This window comes from Myxocyprinus asiaticus, chromosome 9, assembly GCF_019703515.2.
Source record: "Myxocyprinus asiaticus isolate MX2 ecotype Aquarium Trade chromosome 9, UBuf_Myxa_2, whole genome shotgun sequence".
NCBI lineage: Eukaryota > Metazoa > Chordata > Actinopteri > Cypriniformes > Catostomidae > Myxocyprinus > Myxocyprinus asiaticus.
In genome coordinates, this window is record NC_059352.1 from 37,396,821 (window position 1) to 37,421,728 (window position 24,908).

Here is a 24,908-nt window from a genome sequence, read left to right on the forward strand (position 1 = left end):
ACAATACATTATTATTCAGAAACATAGATAACTGCTCTACCTACATTTGTAAATTTTTGCACTTTGCCAAAAACTAAGCTAATTGCTAAATGTTTAAAAAGAAACAAATAGTAACAGTAAAATACAATGTATTTAAAAGATATATATGTTTAACATCCTGGAGGCTCTATTCATATCAATCTTAGAGAAAAAGTTTCTTTATTGTACATATGGTGCTGTGGGTACAATCATGGGTACCGCCATGTTGAGATAATATGACCAGCCGACGTCGTTTTTGTATACACATTGTACCTGTCCAGTGTGTACCTGTTTTTGTCCACTTTCCGATAGGGCCTCAACATACTTTTCATTATTATTTTTGCAAACCCAGTCAACTTTAATATTATATAATTTTAATATAACAATTAATTATTATTATTATTATTAATATTATTATTATACAATAGTAATATATTTCTGTAAAAAATATTTAAAATTATACCGGGAACTGCTATGTGATCCGGTTAATTAGGGATGCACCGATACCACTTTTTCTCTTCCGATTCCGATATCGGAAATCTCAGTATCGGCCGATACCGACCCCAAGCCGATACCAGTGTTGTTTTTTTGCATAATCAGTTATCATAATCAGAACATCTTTACATTATTGTGTGGAACTAATTGTGAGTACTCTTTAATATGTAAAGAAACACAAACCTCCAACTACACATTATTTCAGTATATAAATGTATAGCTTATTAAGAAACACTTTATTATTAACTAGTATACTGGATAATGTAGCAGCAAAATGAACAGTAATTCCAGTCTTCAAGTCTTCAGTAGAAAAAAAAACAGTGTTCCCTGTCTGTCACTCACTCGACGTTGTGTTGATGTAGTGACACTAGGGGTCACACTTGGGAGCCCGAGACACCTCTGGTCTTTGATAAAAGGCCAGTGAAAATTGGCGAGTGGTATTTGCATACCACTCCCCCGGACATACAGGTATAAAAGGAGCTGGTATGCAACCACTCATTCAGATTTTCTCTTCGGAGCTGAACGGTCGATGTTTACTGAGCTGACTTTTCATTCACCTCTGCTGGATCTGACGGCGCATTTCAGCGGCTTCTCCCTCCTCTGCCCTGGTGCACTGCAGAGAACGCCCCTGGGCGCTTCGACAGAAATAAGACAGTATATTTCTCTAAAAGAGTATATTTCTCTAAAAAAGCGGCACACACGGAACGTCTTTTTAAAGACGCGTCTTTTTAAAGATGCGTTTCCGTTTGTGTGTTATTCCTGGTTGCAGTCGTTACCTCTCAACTTCTGATGGTCACGATCGCTGTCTTTCATGTCTGGGTGCAACTCATGCGGAGACAGCGTTCGTGGATGGATCATGTACTCATTGTGAGAACATGACCATGGCAACGTTGCGGTCGCGGCTTGCTTTCATAAGAAAGCAAGCCATCCCAGCGGCTCCCAGCCTCGGTCCTTCTACCAGAGGCCAGCGCAGCTAGCACTGGGGGCGATTTTGGGACCCCAATGGGACCACCTCCGCCGGGTATCCCTCCCACAGACCTCCCATTCCCCAGCAGGCTAGTCTGCCCCGAATGAATCTGCCGGCGAAGCTGATGATGGCCAGGGGCTATTTGGCGATTCCCCCGGTGGATAAGGCGCTCGCGGTGCACCTATGCCTGCAGAGCGCCGCCACCTGGCGTGGGCACCCAAGGCTCCTATCCAAGGCCTGTATGTTTATGTTGTCCCTGACGCCAAAGCCTACAGTGCCGCTGGACAAGCCGCCTCTGCCCTGCATGCCATGGCTCTCCTCCTGCCGACTGACCTTGCTCTCCAGGCAACAAAGGTCACAGTGCGGACTCTCGGGCGGGCGATGTCCACCTTGGTGGTCCAGGAGCACCACCTTTGGCTCAACCTAGTCGAGACGGGAGAGGCCGACATGGCACGGTTCCTTGCTGCCCCCATTTCCCAGGTTGGCCTATTCAGCGACACCGTCGAGGACTTTGCTCAGCAGTTCTTGACGGTGAAGCAGCAGACGGAGGCTATCTAGCACATCCTGCCCTGGCGCGGCTCAAGATCCCCTGAGATGGGTGACCCAGGGATGACGAAACACACTGCTTTGGAGCTGGTAAACAGAGATCGCTACCCTCCTACAGAAGGATGCAATAGAGCCTGTCCCTCCGGCCGAGATGAAGAAGGGGTTTTACAGCCCCTACTTCATTGTTCCGAAAAAAGATGGTGGGTTGCGGCCAATCTTGGGCCTGCAAGTACTGAACCGGGCTTTACACAGACTCCTGTTCAAGATGCTGACGCAAAAACGCATTCTAGTGAGTATCCAGCATCAAGATTGGTTTGCGGCGGTAGACCTGAAGGACGCGTACTTCCACATCTTGATTCTACCTTGACACAGACCCTTCCTGCAGTTTGAATTTGAGGGTCGGGCATATCAGTACAAGGTCCTCCCTTTCGGCCTGTCCTTGTCCCCTCGCGTCTTCACGAAGGTCGCAGAGGCAGCCCTTGCCCCAATAAGGGAAGTGGGCATTTGCATCCTCAACTATCTCGATGATTGGCTAATCCTAGCTCACTCTCGGGATGTGTTGTGTGCACACGGGGACCTGGTGCTCTCGCACCTCAGCTGATTAGGGCTTCGGGTCAACTATGAAAAGAGCAAGCTCCTCCCAGTTCAGAGCATCTCTTTTCTCGGCTTGGAGTTGGACTCAGTCTTGTTGACGGCGCGCCTCATGAACGAGTGCACACAGTCAGTGCTGACCTGTTTGAAGGCATTCAGACAGAAGACAGCGGTTCCACTGAAACTGTTTCAGAGGCTCCTGGGGCATATGACATCCTCAGCAGTGGCCACTCCGCTCGGGTTGATGCATATGAGACTGCTTCAGCACTGGCTTCAGACTAGAGTCCCGAGATGGGCATGGCGCCACAGGACACATCGCGTGGCCATCATGCCGATCTGTCACCGCCTCTTCAGCCCTTGAACCGACCTCACATTTCTACGGGCAGACGTTCCCCTAAAGCAGGTCTCCAGGCACATCATGGTTACGACAGACGCCTCCAAAACGGGCTGGGGTGCTGTATGCAATGGGTACGCAGCCGCCGGCTCATGGACGGGCCCACGGCTGCGTTGACACATCAACTGCCTCGAGTTGCTGGCAATTCTGCTCACCCTGCAGAGGTTTCGGCCATTGATCCAGGGCAAGCATGTGTTCGGACAGACAGCACGGCAATGGTAGCATATGTCAACCATCAAGGCGCCTTGTTTGTATGTCACAACTCTCCCACCGTCTCCTGCTCTGGAGTCAGCAGCACCTCAAGTCGCTGCGAGCCACTCACATCCCGGGCGACCTCAACACTGCATCGGACGCGCTGTCACGGCAGATTACCCTCAGGGGAGAGTGGAGACTCCACCCTCAGGTGGTCCAGCTGATTTCAAGTCAATTCGGTCGGGCACAGGTGGACCTGTTTGCCTCCTAAGAATCCTCCCACTGCCCGCTCTGGTATGCTCTGACCGAGGCACCTCTCGGTATAGATGAGCTGGCACACAGCTGGCCCCCTGGCCTGCACAAATATGCGTTTCCCCCAATGAGCCTACTTGCACAGACCCTGTGCAAGGTCAGGGAGGATGAGGAGCAGGTCATCCTGGTAGCACCCTACTGGCCCACCCAGACATGGTTCTCGGACCTCACGCTCCTCGCGACAGCCCCCCCCCCGGTGAATTCCCCTGAGGAAGGACCTTCTTTCTCAGGGACGGGGCACCATCTGGCACCCGCGACCAGACCTCTGGAATCTCCATGTCTGGCCCCTGGACGGGATGCGGAAGACTTAAGCGGCCTACCACCCGTGGTGGTAGACACGATCACACAGGCTAGGGCCCCCTCTACGAGGCACCTGTAAGTGGTGTCTGTTCACTAAGTAGTGTTCTTCCCGACGCGAAGTTGCCCAGAGATATGCTGTCGGATCGGTGCTTTCCTTCCTGCAGGAGAGGTTGGAAGGGCAGCTGTCCCCCTCCACCTTGAATGTGTATGTTGCTGCTATAGTGGCACACCATGACACAGTGGATGGTAAGTCCTTAGGGAAGCACGACCTGATCATCAGGTTCCTGAGAGGTGCAAGGAGATTGAATCCCTTCAGACCACGCCTTGTTCCCTCATGGGACCTCTCTGTAATTCTTCAGGGTCTAAGGAGAGCCCCCTTTGAGCCCTTGCAGTCAGTCACTCTCTTTGAAGACTGCCCTCCTGACTGCACTCACTTTCGTTAAGAGGGTAGGAGACCTGCAAGCATTCTCTGTCAGTGAAACATGCCTGGAGTTTGGTCCGGGCTACTCTCACGTGATCCTAAGACCCCGACTGGGCTATGTGCCCAAGGTTCCCACGACCCCTTTTAGGCCCCAGGAGGAGACATGCACTGGACACAGCCTTGATGTTGCTGTGTCCAGTGCATGCTTTACATTTATAATAATTTTCTTTATTTATCACACATTATACATTTGCACATATACGGTGAAATTCTTCTTTTTCACATATCCCAGCTAGGCTGGGGTCAGAGTGCAGGGTCAGCCATGATACGGCACCCCTGGAGCAGATAGGGTTAAGGGCCTTGCTCAAGGGCCCAACAGTGGCATCTTGGCAGTGCTGGGGCTTGAACCCCCGACCTTCTGATCAGTAACCCAGAGCCTTAACCGCTGAGCTACCACTGCCCTGTTTGTAACAGATACACATCTGTTTGTATCGCACGCAGAGCTTTAGAGTCTCTGAGCAGCTCTTTGTCTGCTTTGGTGGACAGCGGAAAGGAAGCACTGTCTCCAAGCAGAAGATCGCCCAGTGGCTCATTGACGCCATAACAATGGCATATCATGTCCAGGACGTGCCGCCCCCGGCAGGGCTATGAGCCCATTCTACCAGGGGTGTAGCGGCCTCCTGGGCCTTGACCAATGGCGCATCTCTAACAGACATTTGCAGAGCAGCGGGCTGGACAACACCCAACACCTTTGCGAGGTTCTACAATCTCCGGGTGGAACCCGTTTTGTCCCGTGTAGTGGCACGCACAAGCTGGTAAGTCCGGGACAGCTGGCTGGGTGTATTGCTTGCGCATAGCGGCTTTCACCTCCCCTGAGCTGAAGACTTGCTCTGTTGATTCCCAGTAGTGTTCACAAACTGGTTCCCTGGATGATTTCCTCCGAACCCTGTGGCAGACGAGTTTGCGGAGAAATTCGCTGCCAGCTCAGTACACGTGCTAACTAAGCCCTGTACTGGGGTAGGTGCTCAGCATGTGGTGGTTCCCCATAGGTAACCCCATGTGATGTATATCTTCCGCTAATTCGTTTCCCTGTTGGTAAACTGCGTCTTCCTTTGGCAGAGGCCCCTCTGCCCCAGTCACCATGCTCGTAGAAACTCCTCCCCCATAGGGTAGGACCTACCATGGGACTTCTCCACATTACATACTTCCAACAAAGCTTGGCAAGACCATGTGACGTATTTCCACTCAAAATACCCCCCCCCCCCCCTGGGCGGGGTGTGGTCTCTGCGCTGTCTTCCCCTTGGGAGTGACACCCCCTGACTAGAACTGGTGGCACCAGTCAGTTAATTCCTTTTTTTTGGGGGGAGCGGAAAAAAAAGAGGATAAGAGGCCACGACTGGGCTAGCCTGTCTCTATCTTTTGGGCATTCGACTTGTCCCTAAAGGGCCGTTCGACACTCATAACAGCGTTGGGGGAGGTTACGTGTCAGCTGGCTATGAGGCACACAGTGGTTTGCCCGTCATACACCGCCAGTTCATGTAACACAGTTCAGCCAGTTGCGGCGTTTCTTATAGGGACCCCTAGTGTCACTACATTGACACAACGTCGATTGAGTGACAGATAGGGAACGTCCTGGTTACTTGCGTAACCTCTGTTCCCTGATGGAGGGAACGAGATGTTTTATTTTCTTTTTTTTCCCAAATATGTTTCAACTTGCATCTGGACTTTAAAGGATTCAGATCTCTTTTTTGTTCAATTTAGTTGTAAGACATCAGTCCACTTTTCATTCACACAGTTATTGTTTGGAACCCATTCAACTTAAATATTGTTATAAATGGTAAACAAATGCTAATGATGTGGCTACCACCCCTGGAGTTCGCTAGTTCGAATCCCAGGGCATGCTGAGTGACTCCAGCCAGGTCTCCTAAGCAACCAAATTGGCCCGGTTGTTAGGGAGGGTAGAGTCACATGGTGTAACCTCTTCATGATCGCTATAATGTGGTTCGTTCTCGGTGGGGCGCGTGGTGAGTTGAGCGTGGTTGCCGCGGTGGATGGCGTGAAGCCTCCACATGCACTATGTCTCCGTGGCAACGCGCTCAACAAGCCACATGATAAGATGTGCGGGTTGACGATCTCAGACAAGGAGGCAACTGGGATTCGTCCTCTGCCACCCGGACTGAGGCGAATCACTACGCGACCACGAGGACTAAAAAGCACATTGGGAATTGGGCATTCCAAATTGGGAGAAAAAGGGGAAATGTCCCCACCCCCAAAATTAATAAATAAAAAAATACTAATGATGACAATAATAATAATAATAATAATAATAATAATAATAATAATAAAAAATGTTATCAATATTATTATTATGGACTTTTAATTTTAATTTTAAATACAACAGTAATATATTTAAATAATGCACTTTTTAAACTATCACGCTTTTATTTTGACATTTTAAACTCTCCAAGAAGTCCTGTATGTGTCTGTTTGTAGGTAAGTTCACAGTAGTTTAATTCACTTCTTATTCAAATTCTGGTAAATTCTGTTCTAAATGCGTATTATAAGTGAACTGAACTATTGAGCATCTACATCTGAGATGCTGTTCTTGAGTAGCACTCAAATATTGCACACCACTGTGAAGGCTAAAAATAGCCAAGAGTGCATCACCAGCCTGTGCGTGAGTTTGTGTCAACAGAGCAGCACCATTCACTAAAGCACTGGCGCTGTGCATACTATATATTTACTTATTAAACACAGCCTTTTGTGATTCACAGAGCTATCGCACGTCTTCAAGTGGCTTTAAATAAAATGCACGAGTCATATGAACTGCTTTAATGGTGTTTTTATGGTTCTATTATGTCATATTTGGAGCTTGACAGTAACGAACATGACTAACACACAGTATTGGATTTGGATCGGGCTCATCGGACTGATACCTGATCCGTCTAAAAGCTTCAATATCGGAGCCGATATCGATCCAGGTATCGGATCGGTGTATCCCCAGATTAAACCAAGGAGTTCTAAACTGTATAGCTTTTATTTTGTGAAAAACTGCAGCAATACCTTTGAGTTTCTGTGTGTAGCTAAGTTCACAACAGTTGTATAATGTGCTGTCCACAAATACCCAGTGCCTTGGGGTTATTTAAAATGTGTATATTAACTCATAGGGCTCTGAAATCACTGTATTATGAGCCCCACGCGTCCTTATAAAATGTGTAATACACTAATATCATACAAACAGAATAGAGCTGCCCACATAAACTTTTAAGTGAGTATTTATTTATTTAATTAAATCACAGACATTTACGGTTTAATAATCACAAAATGTCTCATCACAATTTAGATTTTATTTAGATTAACTGTGTAGCCGATAGTGTCATAAACGCAAATGTGGATTGAAAAACCCAGTTGCTGAAGCAACCACATCATTTTGTGGTGTTTCTATGACACTTTCGGCTTGCACACCGACATGCACGCTCTTCAGGACTCAGACCCCAGTTCTTTGCATCGCAAGTGCATTGTAATAGGCTTGAGCTAATGTGCAATTTCATCACACTTGAACAAGCTAGTAAATGTAGTTGATTAAGTAATGCAAATATTAAAATGTATCGCTTTGTTACTTTAAAAAATGTAATGACTTTTAAAAGTCATGTGCTGTAATAAATGTGATGTCATAAGACAGCATTGTGTGAGGAACAGTGCAAAAGTACAGTAAGTGTTTATGAAATAATAATCTGCTGTTTTACTCAAGATTTGTGTGAAAGTAAATAAAAATCACATTTAACACATCTAGTATTTTTTTTAACTGGAAACTGCTATGATAAGAAGCAATTTGAAAATCATTTTGAAAATTTTTTGGTAAAGTAACGTGACTCTGTTAGACCAGATTTTTTTATCTTGATAATCCCCTCTAACTGGATGTTTTAACTTGTGAAGTATATTAATCATGGTTGACTGCAAATAATGAATTTTTTGCAACAGGATTGGTAACTGAGAACTTCTGTTTTTGCATAATGCTGCATCTATACCGCTAGGTGTCATAGCAATATACTGAATATGAACATACTTCACAATACAACCAGTGCAAGCAATATCACACTAACAAGTGTGAATATCATGTATGATATAGAATATGTCTCCAATATCCTGTAAATCATATATATCTTACACTGATTGTGTGATATTGTTATTTATTTATTTATTTATTTTGTTAGTTTTTTTGCTTAGTTCATGTATTTTGGTTTATTTTTATATAAACATTCAGAACTATTGGAACTCTGCTTATTTGTCAAATTAGTGGACCGGGAATGTTGTATAATATGATTTAGTGTACAGTAGAAAGACGTTTAAATTCTCTCATATTCTCATAAACCACCTCAGGATTGCAGTACTGCTCCCACAGTTTATCTAGAGTGGAAACTGTTATGTATTTAAACCCTCTAAGCACTGTTATGTATTTAAACCCTGTTGTAACTGTGTTAATCAGTTATAATGACGCAGAGAAAATTGTGTATAAACATTCCTGTACTTTGTATTGCTAGACAGACCCTGCTTAGCATGTGAACATAGAAGAGATTGGTGTGTGTGATGTTTATCATTTCTAGTCTGTAATAGTAAACCAAATTTACGATATGACATGTATGGAGAGGCAGGTATGGCTTATAAGGTGAGTGTGTGAATATTATCGGTTTTTCAGGTATATTAGTGATTAGTTTTGTGTTGCTTTATTGGTTTCATATTTCAGAATAGCCTCTTTGAAAATAGCTTAGCTTTATGTGAAGTGCCTTTATATTGTATATTATACTGTATAAATGCTGAAAAGTAGCTTAAAAGTATTTGATTGGACAGATAATATGATACAAAGAACAAATACTTGAATACCTTGCCAGTTTAAATCAGCATCATCCTTAACAGACATTTGGGAAAATGTTCTTGGTTCCATAATATGGTGAGCAACTTTTCTCCTAATTTGGAATGCCCAATTCCCACTACTTAGTAGGTCTTCTTGGTGGCGTGGTTACTCACCTCAATCCGGGTGGCGGAGGACAAGTCTCAGTTGCCTCCACTTCTGAGACCGTCAGTCCGCGCATCTTATCATGTGGCTCACTGTGCATGACACCGCGGAGACTCACAGCACGTGGAGACTCATGCTACTCTCCGTGATCCACGCACAACTTACCGTGCACCCCATTGAGAGTGAGAACCCCTAATCGCGACCACGAGGAGGTTACCCTATGCGACTCTACCCTCCCTAGCACCAGGGCCAATTTGTTGCTTAGGAGACCTGGCTGGAGTCACTCTGCACACCCTGGATTCGAACTTGAGACTCCAGGGGTGGTAGTTAGCATCAATACTCGCTGAGCTACCCAGGCCCCCAGTGAGCAAGTTTCTTAAAAATATAAATACATGTTCAGGCTATTAAGAGTTTTCTTTTTTAAATCAGTTCTATCCTATTTTATTAACATATGACCTCTGTCGTCTTTTACACTCTTTTATTTATTTCTTTTATTATTTTTATATTGTCTCCCTCTTGCTAATGATCTTCCTGCTGAAAACCTGTCTTACTCTCTGTCTTTCTCTTCATTCTGGTCTCCTTGCTGCTTCATTAGATATACCAGGCACAGAAGGTAAGGTCTGCCACTCCATCCTCTTCATTTATTTCTAACAATTCCCTCATTTAATCATTACAATACAAGCTGTAGAATTTTGTGAGTATCAGGTAGCAAACATATAGTAAAGCTTAAGTTACAAAAAACAGGACCAGTTCTGTGTTCAAACCAGGTTATCTGACTTCCCTTTCGCTTTACACCTGTTTTTAATATATTCCTGTATTTTCATTATACTTTCATAACCCTTCCTCATTCGACCATCTTGCTCTCCTCTCTGCACTAGAAATACTATGGGCTGGACAGCAAATGGGGCCATATTGAACAGTGGATGGTATGACCTGTCATTAAACCACACTGCTGCATGCAGTAGACTGCCAACACTAGATTTTGCATTAAATAATTCACACAGTCAATGACAGGTCCCGAATGCAGTTAATCAAACCTTCAGTTCAGTAACTTTGGTCATGTCATTACAGTATCCTTCCGAGAATTAAATTTAATTGGTCGATGTCCATGTCAGTTCTGCCGCATGTGTTTCTTAAGGCCAAAGTATACTTCAGTTGTCCGCATTGCTGATCACTCCGCAAACAGTATGTGTGACGCAAATTTCATCATCAGCACAATCAACGCTGCCAAGATTTTCACGACCCGTGGACACGGTCCTCGTCTCTGCACATTGTCGGTGCATGCGCCGGCCATTGACTGTACTAAAAAAGTATCTCAAAGCAGTTGTAGTGGGCATTCATATTCGTTTGTGGTCAGAAAAGTATACTTTGAAAGGCAACGAGGTCGGCTGGATGTGATCTGATCCATAATGCAGAAAAATGAAGTATACCCGGGCCTTAAGGCAGTCTGTGTCTGATCCTCATTTCACAGGCTTTACTGAAACAGTGGTAGGTGGGGGGGTAGGAGGCCCATCTGACATATTAGGACTTAGCAAATGTGGTCATAACATACAGGACGATCGCATGACCCTCATCTTAAAGCACTCAACCCACCCCCTCCAAACACCCTGTCTCAGACTGAGCCCTGTAATAAACCCTGATATGACAGACTGCATAATCTCTCACTATGCATGTTAGGTTCTGCTTTTTCTGTGATATGCTTTTGGTGTTTACTGTTCTTGTATCGCATAGCTACTGCCCTTTGACCTAAAACCTCCTGCTTTCTTTCCTTTTTTCCTGCTCTGCATTTCAGGAGGACAGTGAGCGGTATTCCCGCCACTCTCGGAGACACACATCGGTCTGTATCTTTCCCTCCGCTTTCCATCCTTCTCTTTTATTCACCTTTTTATAATTGTTTTTTATAGATGCCCTAGTTTTCCTTAAGTTGTTTACCATATCTTACAGTCTATACCCATGGTTTTCAAACTGGGTGGCGCCAGAATGATGATAAATTCACCACGTAAAATCAAAAGATAAATTAATGCAATAAAATGTACTTGTGGCAGGGTGGAGGGTGGGCCGGGTCATGATTCTAAACACCCGGCTCCTAATCAGGCTGATTAGCCCGAGAGGGATAAAGGCCGACTGGAGACGGCATTGCGACAGAGAGAGAGTTACGGACAGCTGTTTCCGTCTCCGGTCGGCTTTATCCCTCTCGGGCTTAATCAGCCTTATTAGGGGCCGGGTGTGCGGAATCACGACCCGGCCCCGCCCTCCACCCTGCTACATTCCTCCCTCGTTCTCTCAGGCCGGGGAGCCCCGTCTTGTGGTCGGCCTTTATCCCTCTTGGGCTAATCAGCCTGATTAGGAGCCAGGTGTGTAGAATCATGACCCAGCCCCGCCCTCCGCCCTGCCAAAGTCCAGCTTAACAGACTGTAGCTCTATGGCCTTATAGTATTTTTAAGTGTTGAGAGCACATGCATGTCATGCAAGAGCGCATCCATTTAACAGTTGTGTTGGTGCGAATCTCCCTGCTCACATATGGATTACTTTTGCTCTTGTACAAAACTGGACACATGCTCTCAAATATATGCTGCTGTAAAATAATATCTCCCTGCTTTCGCAGAGTAAGTGTGCACGCTTAAAATGTGTCCTGTGCATTTGCGAATCTATTAAAATGCCATATAATGCCTTATTTGCACAAATATTGTGCCTCTGTGGACATGGTATATCGTGGAAGAAACAATACCGATGTTTGAAGAATAAACTCGCCATTTGGCTGGTACCGTTTTAGGAACTGCAGCATAATACATGGTCAAATTGGTAAAGTAAGAATGATAATCTGACGCTTGCTGATGATGTAAGATCAAGAGCAAATCAAATGACATATAAACCGTCAACTAAGGGGGATTTCACATTGTCAGTTTAGTCTGAAACAGAGCACGCTTTGCATGAAAAATTGGTAATTTGAAAGCTGTTTCACAGACCATGGTACTAAACCTGAGACTACCTGTAAGAGGTGGTCTGAGCTCGGTTGCAATGGAACTGTGGCACGGTTCGCATGCATGAGAAAGCAACCTGTACTCATCCGCACTTGTTCAGGAAGTAAAATAACTTTTACATGTGGTTTTGCCTGTTTAAGCTAAACAAACACACACGCACACACACACACATGTGCACCATGAGTGGCAGGGGAACATGAGCAGGGCTGCAAATGCACTACTCACAACCAGCTGTCTCTTCAAAAAAGACAGTTTGCATCAGATATAGTCGCCTTCTCCTGGAAATACACATCAGCTGAATAATGGCGCAAATGTCATTCACTCTAGTGTGCATAATGACACCAAATTAATATAAAACACAAATATAGAGCCCCACATTGTATTCTCCATCATGTGAATGTTTGTGATGATGCAAGTTGATAACAGAAAAGTATTGAGGTTCATCAGAATCTGAAAGGGTCTGACACCAGACCAACACTGCAGGGGGTGCTGCGAGCCTAGCCTACTGGTCACTAGGGGTGTAAAAATATTGTATCATATTATATCCTATGATACGATGCTCCCCATTTGATAATGTATTGTACAATAAATAAATGTGTGATTAAAACCAAGCAATGCAACATTGGGAGCTCGAAGACGGCAAGTAGATTGTAGCGTTACAGCACATTTTCCTAACAAAGGTGTCATGTCCCAGTGCTACAGTACATCAAACATGTCATTTTATTTACACAGACATTACCGCTCAAATCGGTGGATTTGCGAGGCAGAAAAAGCAGCAGCAATTTGCAACAGCCAGCCTCTCCCAGCCGACACAGAGCATGATTACATGCACAGCAAGATGCTCATAACTATCAAAAATCAGCTCATTCAAAAAAATGACAATGGAAGAAACCCTAATTATTCTCTGCTTTTGACATCGAAATGTAAACGGCTATGAGCACAACACTTGCACACATTGGATAAGCCGGTGTCATGCTGAATTTTTATTCCCTATATCCTTATGTTTAGGGGTTGGTGTAGGGATGGGCTTTAGCGGTAAGGACCAATGACTGTTAGGGTTAGGGGTGGGTGTAGTGGTGGGCTTTAGGGATAAGGGCCAATCAGGTAGCGGGGAGTCAGAATCTGGCAGGGAGTCCAATTTCAGCACAACACCGGTAAGACTGTTAAAGTTTACATGCAAAGTGAAACCGGGGAAGTAGGCAAACAAATTACGTTAACCGCTAAATAATATTGTATTATGTACATATAACGTGAAGCCAGAGGTCAGGTTTCTCTCAAGGTTTTTTTTTTTTTCTCCACTAACTATTTAAAGGAGTTTATTTTCTTTGCCACAGTCACCTTTAGCTTGCTCACTGGGGGCTTTAAGACTTTAAGCCATGATTTTCTACAAAGCTGCTTTGAAACAATGTGCATTGTGAAAAGTGCTATTAAAATTAAAATGTCTTGAATATAGACAGTCTAATTTTTCTCAAGATTTTCTAAAGTTTATCTCATAACAATCTGCTGATAAATGCAGAGCTCTGCTTTATGTTGCCAGTGTCAGACACCATTGTGTCACTTAAGATTTAAAATACATTTATGTTGAGTCCTCTAATAAGTTTAAGCAAAAAAATAAATAATTTTGGGCTTGTTTTTTTTATTTTTTTATAATAGTAATTGTTACATGCTTATTGGTCACATGTCCTTTTGTCATATGGATTCGCGTGTCAGAGTTCACCAAACTTGAACTTTCGATACGCAGCGTAGTATGAAATTTCTTTGCATGAGGTTGCGTTTTATTGGGAGTGAATGACGTGCAAAATGTACTGTGACCCGCCTAAGGTTGTTTGCTGGTTTTAGCTGATTCAACGCTGGTCTAGCTGGTCTCCCAGCCTTTTTAAACAGGTGCTCAGCTGGTCCACTAATTGGTCATCTTGCCTGACTAGCCGACAAGTGCCCAAAAACCCTCTAAAAACCAACAAACAGACCAGCTACCAGCTTAGGCTGGTCTAAGAGAGTCTTTACACAAAAAATGTTTACCCAAAGCACAGTACTTAACTCTTTGTTTTCTGTGTTTTCCTGTCTCAGATATCAGATGATGATGAGCGGATGTCTGTTGGTAGCCGGGGCAGTTTGAGGGTTAGTATACCTGCAAATACTCTACCAAATGTTTGTGTGCATTAAAATATGGGCTCCATTTGGATGATACCTCTAAAACCACCCTTATAACGGCTAAAACCAAAATTTTTATGGTTGGCTTGTCTTAGCTAGTTTAAGCTGGTCTCCCAGCCCAAAGCCCCTCTAAGGCCAGGAAACTGACCAGCCTGGGAGCTTGGACCAGCCAACCAACCTAGGCTGTTTTCAGCTGTTTTTTTCAGCAGGGAAACATAAAAACATCAAATTTGCCACTTTAATTTGGAGATTTGATACCAATTGTAACCACAAAGTGTTTGGGTGGTAGTTTAGTGATTAGAAATCTGAAGGTTGCTGGTTCAAATCATGGATGGGGTTATGCATGGACTGGAAACCGCTGTTGTGGCCATTTAATCCTAGATTGCTTCAGAGGCACTGTCCTTGTGTGCTGTGGATTAAAAAGTGTATATGTGAAATTACTACTAACTAACTAAACAACATCCCTTGTAAGCCTTCACAGCCTAGCTTTATTCCAAAGTATAGTTTAACCACGTGTATGTGTGTGTGTGTGTGTGTTAATCACAAGGGGGTAGATTCCCCGTAGGTAACCCCCAATAATAATCAAAACAAGCCAAATCTATGCCCTTGATTAGTCAGCAGAAAAAAGAAAAAAAAAGTTTTTAGCTGGCATGCAGGGTGTTCTCTGTGTTTGTTGATTTAGTTAACATTAAAATAACACTAATAGTATCTTTGATGTTAATACTATATCTGAGGGATGGTTTGAACATAAGTACAGAAAGTGTTTTCCCCCATTTTTTAATATTAAGTTTATTATTAAGTTCTTCTAGCACATAAAATAAGAATAGATATTCAGGTCTTAATTGACAGATATTTCTGTTAAAAATATTGCACACCATTGAAACGCAAAAAGAAACAGTCTAGTTATGTAGTTAAACGTATTGCCTATGGACTTTATAGAGCATCTTTCTTTATAGGAATACTTCACCCAGAAATGATAATTCTGTCATTATTTACTCTAACTCAGTTTCCTCCAAACCAAGTTTCTCTCTCCCATGAAACACAAAAGGTGAATTTTTAAAGAGTATCCTAGCCACTCTTTTCCATATAATGAGAGTAAATAGGGACTAGGGGATTATTATTTGTCCCCATTCACTTTCATTATATGGAAAAAAACCTACCAAGATATTCCACATTCCACAAAAAAAAGAAAGAATGAAAGTCATACAGATTTGGAATGGTAAGTGATAACAAAAATAAATTTGTATTTATGGATAAACTATTCCTTCAACTTCATTTCACATTCTATCAAATGTGTAATCACTCATTTGTATGATTGTGTGTATGTAAGAATCGTATCACTATCATTGCTTAAATTACTAAAGATATGTTAAATCTTTAAATTCCAGTTTGATTGTCTGTAGGTTATTTATTGATTAATTAATTAATACATATTAAAAGTGAATTAATAATGAATAAATCATTAAGTATTCTGTATGACTGCCATTTGCATCACTGCTTTTTATTCTTTCATTCATTCAGCACACTTAAGCAGCAATCTGTCTCCTCAGCTATTTTTCTTTTTTTTTTCTCATTCTCACATTTTCATTTTGTCCTTCTCTGCTTACTGTAGGGCAACCACACAGATCTCTGCAGCAGCACCAGTAGTCTGTCTTCAGCCAGACTACAAAATGGACGGGTCTGTCCCTCTCAAAATGCTTTTAACAATCCCTTTTTATTCCTCCATTTATTTTTGCCTTTAGAATTATTTGTCCTGTTTTATGTTTGCCTTATAACACTCTCTGCAGTTTGACCGCTCCTCTTTCCACAGTCATCTCACAAAAACCTTTATGCTCAAACAACTGTCAGAAGACCACAACATTAAAGTTCTAGAAGTTCAAATCATATTCAATATACCTTTCAAGACAGACGTTCCATGAGTTCTGAGGTTGTTAAATGATGGTATATGCTACTGTAATAGCCATTAGACAATGTGATTTCAACATTTTTAAAACAAATCTTGTTTAGTTGCCAAATTCTGAATGAAGTACAATCCTAATCCTCCAATCAGAGAAGTTGCTGTTAACATGGAAACTGGCACTGCTTCCTGTTTGCATACTGTCTGCCCTAAATAGTATGCAAGATTAGAATTAGTGCTTCCCATAGTGCCATGCCATATTATGTTGAAAATCAAAAGTGCCCAGATATCATCATAAGCAGGGTTGAGTTTTTGAAGGCTAGTATCAGCTAGCTACTGTAGGTAACATTAGCTAATGTTAGCTCGCTATCTAGCTAGCAATCTACCTACCCTACTGGAAAAAAAGCCCCATCTTAAACCAGCTGTTCAGGTTTACGAGTTCTAGAGGTGTAGGGAAACCAGCTGGCAAAACAGCTAAACCAGCTCAAAACCACCCTTTAAAAAATATAGAGATTTGACAAATTTGCTCAAACTTGGCGCAGATTTCCCAGTCATTATTTTCACATGCAAATGAGATTGCGGTTCACCACAAATGTTTGCCAGAAGTTTGCAGCTCTTCACCGGTAGTGGTGAATCTGAAGCAAACCTTTGGTGAGAATGAAGAGTTTGCAGCTAAGCTCATTTGCATGTGAAAATAACGAGTTGCGGCAAGTTTGCCAGAACTCTCGATTTTTTGTAAGGGCAACTAGGCCAAGTAAACCACCTTGGTTTAAGATGGATGGATGTTTGTTTTTTCGACAGGTTAATTAGTTAATATTTAATTTGAATAAATTTGACCATTCACAGTGCTGTAAGGGATGAATAGTTTTTAAAACTATTTAATTTAGTTACATTTTCAAAAACTCAAATCAGACGTTGTACTGATTTATCTCAACATGGTTTTTATGGTTCAGGTCTTGGGTAGGGGTTCTCAAATGTTGTGATTCATAAAAATCAAATGTATTAAAATGTAAGAATAGGGGGATTATCTTTGCATCTGAGTAATGTGTGGTTTTGAAGAAAAATGTGTTATGAGCGTAAGTATTTTTTCCTTCCTCTCTTTCTGTCTGTTTGTCTTTAGCCCTCTGTGCTTTTTAGTGAAACCCCCTGCTCAAGAAGTCACAGGGTTTGTTTCCAACACTTGTAATCTCTGTGACCTTTGACCAAGCTAGAACTACATTATCTGCATGCAGTCCAGCATGCAGACTGTCAGTTCACTCTGTTTGATTTTAGTGCACACATGGCACACATTGTCATGAACGTAAAAACATATGTTGTGTGTGTCAATTCATGTCATGTGAGCTTTTTAGTAACCAGATACTCTGAATTTCTTTGGTTACACATGTATTGACAAGACACAATGTCAATAGCTCTGGCTTCCATGGCTTCATACAGTGACATCTAATGTATAATCAATGCTTTATTTAGTCATTCCATAAGTGCTTAGAGTACTTCCGAGTGCATTAGAGTTAATGGCTAATGTGTTGTCTTACAATAAACATGCTTCCTTTGAGCTCCTCTGAATGTAATGAGCATTTCCTCTACCTAATGTGTTACAGTATGTCTCCCCTGCCTGTAAGCAGCCCTGATAGATTACATATCATGGTGATGTATCATTTTGGATAAATAAAAGTGTCATGAGAGGCTCATTAGTTTTCATTTTCCTTTTAAACTGTCTGTTTTGTGTTACATGTCTGAAAGATACAGAGTGTGTGTGATGTACAGTGTTGGAGGGTCTGCCAAAACAGCAGCTTTCCAGTCTATAGGTTACTAATAATTTAAAGCAGTTAGAGTACAGTCAAGATACACTTTTGAAAAAGTAGTTAGCTACGCTACAAGCTACTAATAAAAAGCAGCTTACTACATTGAAAGTATAACAAGTAGCTTACTACATTGTGGGTTAAACTTCTTTTAAACTTAGATTTGAGATTTTGTTTGTCATTTTTTGCAACCAGAGCACAAATCTGGCAGAAAAATTGGGCTGCACAATTGATTGTAATTGCAATAAAATTGTGATATGCACATGTGCAATTTCTAAACTGCAGTTTTATTTAAAAGATTTTTTAACTCAGAATTCTTTGGTTTAATCCGTTATTCTGATCGGTGCCTATTTTTTGTACACTGACGAGATCTCACTAATCAGAATGCATCGCACAAAAAGGTACCAGTGAGAGAACAGAACAGAGATAGGCAAGGTGAATAAAGAAAAAAGAAAGAAAAAAAAAGGTATAAAGAAATATTCGATGCTATCATTGATCACTTATGCAACAACAATTATTTCCCTCATGAAATGTGTTTTTAAACACTGAAATTTTTAAATATAAAATGTATTAATAAGGTAAAACATTTGTCAAAATCGCAATTAAATTGCAATAGTCATATGATTTTTTTGGCCATAAAACTAGAAAACACCATAATTTATATAGCTGAGGCAGAAATATATTGATGAACAGTAGCACCTAACTTAATGTAATTTTGTTTTGTAAAATTATTTAACTAAATATTATAATATTATTTTGTATATTGCTGCAAAAAAACTAAATGTAAAATGGTTTGCAGTCATCTGTGTTGGGAGTCAAATGAATCGATGAATTGTTTTTTTAATCGGTTCATTTAAATGAAGCTTCCAGATGATCTGATTCACTTAACTGAATCAAACTTGTTTCATACTTGCTAATGAGAGAGAGAGTGGACATGTTACGTAAGCGCATTTGATCATTACCTCAGTTTGCTCATCTGTAAAACAGTTCACATTATTAAATGTGTTAAAAACAGAAAACAGCTGAACTAATGTCACGCTGAAAAAATATAGTGAAGTTAGTGGTGGTGCTACTTTTCCTCAGGCTACATCCACATTAATCCGAATACATTTGAAAACGACATTTTCATTTTCGAAATGCTCTCCGTCCACACTGCCGTATTCAAGTGTTTTCCAAAAGTTGCTCGTCCACACAGAAATGTATAACTCTTTAATTCACTTAAAATTGCCATTAAATGTACAGCCTGAAACACAAATGTCCTCGTGTTTCATTGCCAGACAGCAATTCTGCGTAAACTTCCTGTCGCCTATGAAGGATTTCAATGTGAAGGTTGCACAAAGTAACATTTATCTTTAACAGCATTATCAAAGTGAATAGCAGGCACAACAGTGCCGCTACAACATGGGCCACAATCTTGATTTTTTGGAGTTGAATGAATCACATGACTGCGTCACATGACAACAAATATGTCATCGTTTTCAGATATTTCAATTTTTCCTGTCCACACTACAGCACAAAGATGCCATTTTCAAATGTATTCACTTCGCTGTCAAAAAACGCTGTGTCAGTGTGGACGGAAGGCCAAAACGTAGAGAAAAAGATGCGTTTTCAAGTGTATTAGTGTGGTTGTGGCCTTAGTTACTCTCCAACTCTGGTGAGGTAAATGTGATGTTATAAGGTTTATAGTGTAGAGTGTGTGTGTATAGTGAAAGGTTCTGTTCTGTCTGCAGGGCTCACTGCATGAAGAGAATTCATACTCTGCCAGTAGGCGTTTCAGTGGCTCCAGCACTGGAGTCGTAAGGCCCTATCTAAACCTCTCCCTCTGGCAGGGGCACAGCCTGATACACAATACCTGATACCCAAGCCCCAGAAGCCAGTCTGGGCTTCTGGGGCTTGCTGCAAGGTTCTGTTTTCAGACCACAGGCTTGCCTTGGTGTTGTCTGTGTCTTTATGTCTTGAGGTCTCTCTTAGGAATGTTTTGGAATTTAATGCAGACACATTGCCACTAGTGAGCCTGCACTGTTCCATTTTCCCACTCTTGTATTCAGATGTCTATATGGCACTGATCAGAGTGGGACTGATGGTGTATGTTTCTAGTTTAATACTGCATGCAATTGATTGTTAACCAGTCTTGTTTTGATCTGGGTTTTTTCTGTCTTTTTAAAGATTACGTGTTATATTTTTGGTTGTTTACTAGTCGGAATGGTTTGACTCTTCTTCAATACTAAAACCCACAAATGTTGTATGTATGTCAGTGTGTGTGTTTTGACCCACAATATGGGCATGGTGTTATATGGTACTGTGTCATTTGCCGGTCAATTCAAATATTTCTCCTCTTATGCCAAGAAACTCACTCTATTCTTGCTAACATCTACTCCTCTGTCCATATTGTTCTGTTTTTGTTTTTTCTCCTCTGTGCCTGCTTTCCTGGTCAGCCTTCAGACTACAAAGTTTTTCTGGGCTCTGGTTCCAGGGCCTCTTCTAGGGCAAGTTCAGCTCGTGCCAGTCCAGTGGTGAGCGTCACTTTTCCATCACTGCCCTCTTTAAAACTTTACAATAAGGCTGTATTTGTTAACATTACTTATCTACATTGGTTAACATGAACTAACAATAAACAATAGCCTACTTTTAGAGCACTTATTAATCATAGTTAATGTTAATTTCAATATATACTCATTTATAATTAAAAGTAGTATACGTTAAAAGTTGTTAATGCGTTATGAACTTACATGAACTAACAATTGTATTTTCATAAATTAACATTAACAAAGATTAATAAATGCTGTAAAAATATTGTTAATTGTAAGTTCATGATACCTGACACATTTACTAATGTTAATAAATACAACCTTTTATAAAGTGTTAACACCTAGGCTGCCAGTTTCAAAGTCAACATTTTCTTCTGTTCCCCTGCATTAGCCATTTTCCAACTAGAATCTTTCAGTATTGTGTGTGGAATTAGCATGAATCATGTTTGTCTTGCTCCCTCTAGTGGATAATACATGGAACATAACTATGTGGTCCAATTCTAATTGACTGCAGTCTCACCAAAATTCTCATGACAAGTTTCGCATCTTGATTTTTTCAAATTAATTTGGAGTGAAATAAAGAGTCTGCATGAATTTACAATATAGCCTCTGAACACATGTAATGTACAATAATGTCATTTTTCACACAGGTGGAGGAAAGCTCAGACTTCCTGGAAAAGGTCAGTAGAGTCCCATCCCCATAATTGTTTTAAGGTGTAAAGAATAGATCCTACAGTCTTGGAAAAACTTGAAATATCTGGGAATTTTTAAAGGGATAGTTCACCCAAAAATGGAAATTCTTTCATTATTTACTCACCCTTGTGCCATCCCAGATGTGTATGACTTTCATTATTCTAAAGAACACAAACAAAGATGTTTAGAAGAATATTTCAGCTCTGTAGGTCCATACAATGCAAGTGAATTTTGACCAGACCTTTGAAACTCCAAAAATCAGGTAAAGGACACATAAAAAAGACTCAAGTGGTTAACTCCATATCTTCAGAAGCGATATGATAAGTGTTGGTGAGAAACAGATCAATATTTATGTCCTTTTTTACTATAAATCTCCACTTTCACTTTCACACTTTGAAAGTGAAGTGGAGATTTATGGTGAAAAAGGACTTAAATATTAATCTGTTTCTCACCCACACTTATATTGCATCTGAAGTTATGAATTTAACCACTGGAGTCATATGGATTACTTTTATGTGGCCTTCTATGTGATTTTTGGAGCTTCAAATGTCTGGTCAACATTCACTTGCATTGTAAGGACCAATAGAGCTGAGATATTCTTCTAAAAATCTTTGTTTGTGTTCAGCAGAAGAAAGAAAGTCAAACACATCTGTTATGGCATGAGGATGAGTAAATGATGAAAGAATTTTCATTTGTGGGTAAGCAATCCCTTTAAATTGTGCTTTCCAAGAGTAATAAAAAAGTAATGAAAATTTATAAAATCATAGAAAAGTCATGGAACTCTTTATATTCAAATTATGTTCCATTCTTAAATATTTATTTGGCTTTTATTTGCCCCTTGTCAGTGAGATCTCCATGAAATTATTTTTAAAAACTGTTATCCATGTTAATCATGAACCGCTGGAAAGGTCTTGGAAATGTATGGGTCAAAAGGTGTTGGGACCCTTAACAAATACAGTTTTTAATATCACAATAAAGTGATCCACCATGTGAAATAAATATTGAAACATCTTCATTAGGGATCCAGGACAGCCTCCAGCCTCTCTGCTGCAACTCTTGCATCTCTGGGTGGAGGGTCATCACGAAGAGGAAGCTGTGATACCTCGATTTCAGCTGACACCGAGGCCTCCATACGGGAAATTAAGGTAATTTTGGTGTATTCATAACATGATATGAATGTATCAATGATTGTAAACATCACTGATTGCATAGTTAATACAGGAAGAGGCTGCTTAAGAATGTTTTAATAAAAATTGCAGTTCATGCAATTAAAGCAATGTATTCTGTTATTGGAATTCAGATTTTATCTTTTGATTTTGGTAAGGCTTGATTTTGAAAAATTTTGTGTGCAATATGCATCAAACTGTCTGTGGACTTGTGTGTTTGTGAGTGTGCATATTTTTGCATTTTCATAATTTGGTGAGTGTAGGAATAAACTTGTGACAAGATCATCCTTTGGAATGCGTTGTGTCTCAGGACTCCCTGGTGGAGGTGGAAGAGAAGTACCGTAAGGCTATGGTGTGCAACGCTCAGCTAGACAATGAGAAGACAAATCTTATGTATCAGGTGGACACACTGAGAGAGACACTAATGGAGCTGGAGGAACTTCTGTGTGAGACACAGAGAAAGTGTGAGGAAAAAACCAGGGTAAGACACACATGGCTGCATCTTATTGATACACTTCAAATATTCTTTGCTACTTAGAATGTCCAAATGTAGATAATGGCATGTTGAAAGTCAGAGAGCTATCGTGTCATTAGATAATTCAGTTCATAAAGTTAACTATAACTGTTTTTGGCTCTCATCTTGGGAGTTGTACCACAGAATCTTAAATATCAGTTATGATGCTGGGGCCTGGGTAGCTCAGCGAGTATTGATGTTGACTACCACCCCTGGAGTCGTGAGTTCGAATCCAGGGTGTGCTGAGTGACTCCAGCCAGGTCTCCTAAGCAACCAAATTGCCCGGTTGCTAGGGAGGGTAGAGTCACATGGGGTAACCTCCTTGTGGTTGTGATTAGTGGTTCTCGCTCTCAATGGGGTGCGTGGTAATTTGTGCATGGATCGGTGCATGGAAGATGTGCGGATTGGCGGTCTCAGAAGCGGAGGGAACTGAGACTTGTCCTCCGCTACCTGGATTGAGGTGAGTAACCATGCCACCACGAGGACCTACTAAGTAGTGGGAATTGGGCATTCCAAATTGGGAGAAAAGGGGATAAAAAAAATGAATAAATAAAAATAGCAGTTATGATGGGCGGTTTCTCATTTGAATATTTGTTAGGAGTTCGAGCGAGAACGGCATGCTCACAGTCTCCTGAAGTTCCAGTTTGAAGAAATGAAGGAAATGCTGAAGCAGAGTGAAGAGTTGTTAGCGGTAAGCATTTCCTGTTACACTAGTAAATGATAAGGAGCACTCCAAACAGTGCTTTCTAGCACAGTGGTTCTCAACTGGTGTGTGTCGTGACCCAAAATGGGTCGAAGGTCTGTATTGATAGGGTGGTGTACAGCACAGAAAAAAGTGCTAAATGTAAATAATAACATGAAAATAACCATAATTGTGCATTAGTACAGCAAAATATCAAGAAATCTTTGAGAAAATGCTTCCCATGCTTTTGTTGTTGATTTCCAAGGCTGTGTCCACTCAAATGTTGCAGTATTTTTGGGGCAGTTTCTTCTGTCACTTGGTTGAAGCTAGCCAAATTAGGTTGATGCCAACAGAAACAGTATTAGGATGTGGTTAGGTGCATGGTTAGAGATAATACTGACTAACCAATAGGCGGAGCCCACCTGTGAGTAACAAGTAGATTGTGCATATGTCCTGCTATATTCTTGTACTAATTCCCCTTTACAAATTAATGTTTTTGGAAATTGGATATTGAAACTATACCAATGCCAGTGCTGGACTTTCAAATCCAACCACTATGTTAGGTGAGTGGCCTTGTGTTCCCTAGCTGACACACATACACAACGTTCTGGCTAGGACTGACTTCCATGTAGGGACAGATCTGTTTTAGGGTACGGGCAGAAGCCCCTGACTAGTATATAACTTTAGACAAGCTTGTTATTTTACTGGCAGGATTTCTTGCATCGTAACAGACAGGTTGTGTGACATCCTTGAAAATCCATGAACAAAACTACACTTAAAGAAATAGTTTACCCAAAAATGAAAATTCTTTCATCATTTACTCACCCTCATGCCATCGCAGATGTTTATGACTTTCTTCTGCTGAATACAAACAAAGATTTTTAGAAGAATATCTCAGCTCTGTAGGTCCTTACAATGCAAGTGAACGGGTACCAAAATTTTGAAGCTACAAAAGCAAACATTTTTTTGGATTGTTTTCAAGAAACTATTAATTTCTCAAAATAAATATTTTAGATTTTTTTTTTATATATATTCAGCCTTTTGCATATGACAACATGATTGCATGGGAAATTGTCATGCTGCTTCCAAATGTTCACATTCCCTGAAATTGACCCCATTCTGCCTATTTACTGACAAGTGGCATCCCCATCAGACAATTTTGCAAGATCACCTTTCCCTCTAGAGCTTTGACAGAGTTGCATAACAAACCTCCGAGATATATGTTCTTCTCCCATGGAACCAGGAAG

The 24,908-nt window shown here is 41.3% G+C and overlaps 1 protein-coding gene across 12 annotated transcripts in view; it reads left to right on the forward strand.

Moving 5' to 3' along the window:
- Positions 1–24,908, forward strand: part of LOC127446378 (leucine-rich repeat flightless-interacting protein 2-like) — an 85,241-nt gene that overhangs the window by 47,560 nt on the left and 12,773 nt on the right. For 6 of the 12 annotated variants that reach the window (XR_007898208.1, XM_051707273.1, XM_051707282.1 and 3 more), the window contains exons 4-14: positions 9,846–9,863; positions 10,129–10,176; positions 11,043–11,087; positions 14,299–14,349; positions 15,995–16,060; positions 19,809–19,874; positions 20,514–20,591; positions 21,257–21,286; positions 22,319–22,444; positions 22,776–22,946; positions 23,578–23,670. Coding sequence is in view for 11 of the 12 variants with exons in the window: in XM_051707273.1 (XP_051563233.1) it covers positions 9,846–9,863; positions 10,129–10,176; positions 11,043–11,087; positions 14,299–14,349; positions 15,995–16,060; positions 19,809–19,874; positions 20,514–20,591; positions 21,257–21,286; positions 22,319–22,444; positions 22,776–22,946; positions 23,578–23,670 (792 nt within the window). In the remaining variant the exon portion in view is untranslated. Of the gene's footprint in view, positions 1–9,845; positions 9,864–10,128; positions 10,177–11,042; positions 11,088–14,298; positions 14,350–15,994; positions 16,061–16,170; positions 17,924–19,808; positions 19,875–19,940; positions 20,592–21,256; positions 21,287–22,318; positions 22,445–22,775; positions 22,947–23,577; positions 23,671–24,908 lie in introns of those variants that run through there. The other 6 variants (XM_051707276.1, XM_051707275.1, XM_051707280.1 and 3 more) reach the window with 6 other exon arrangements.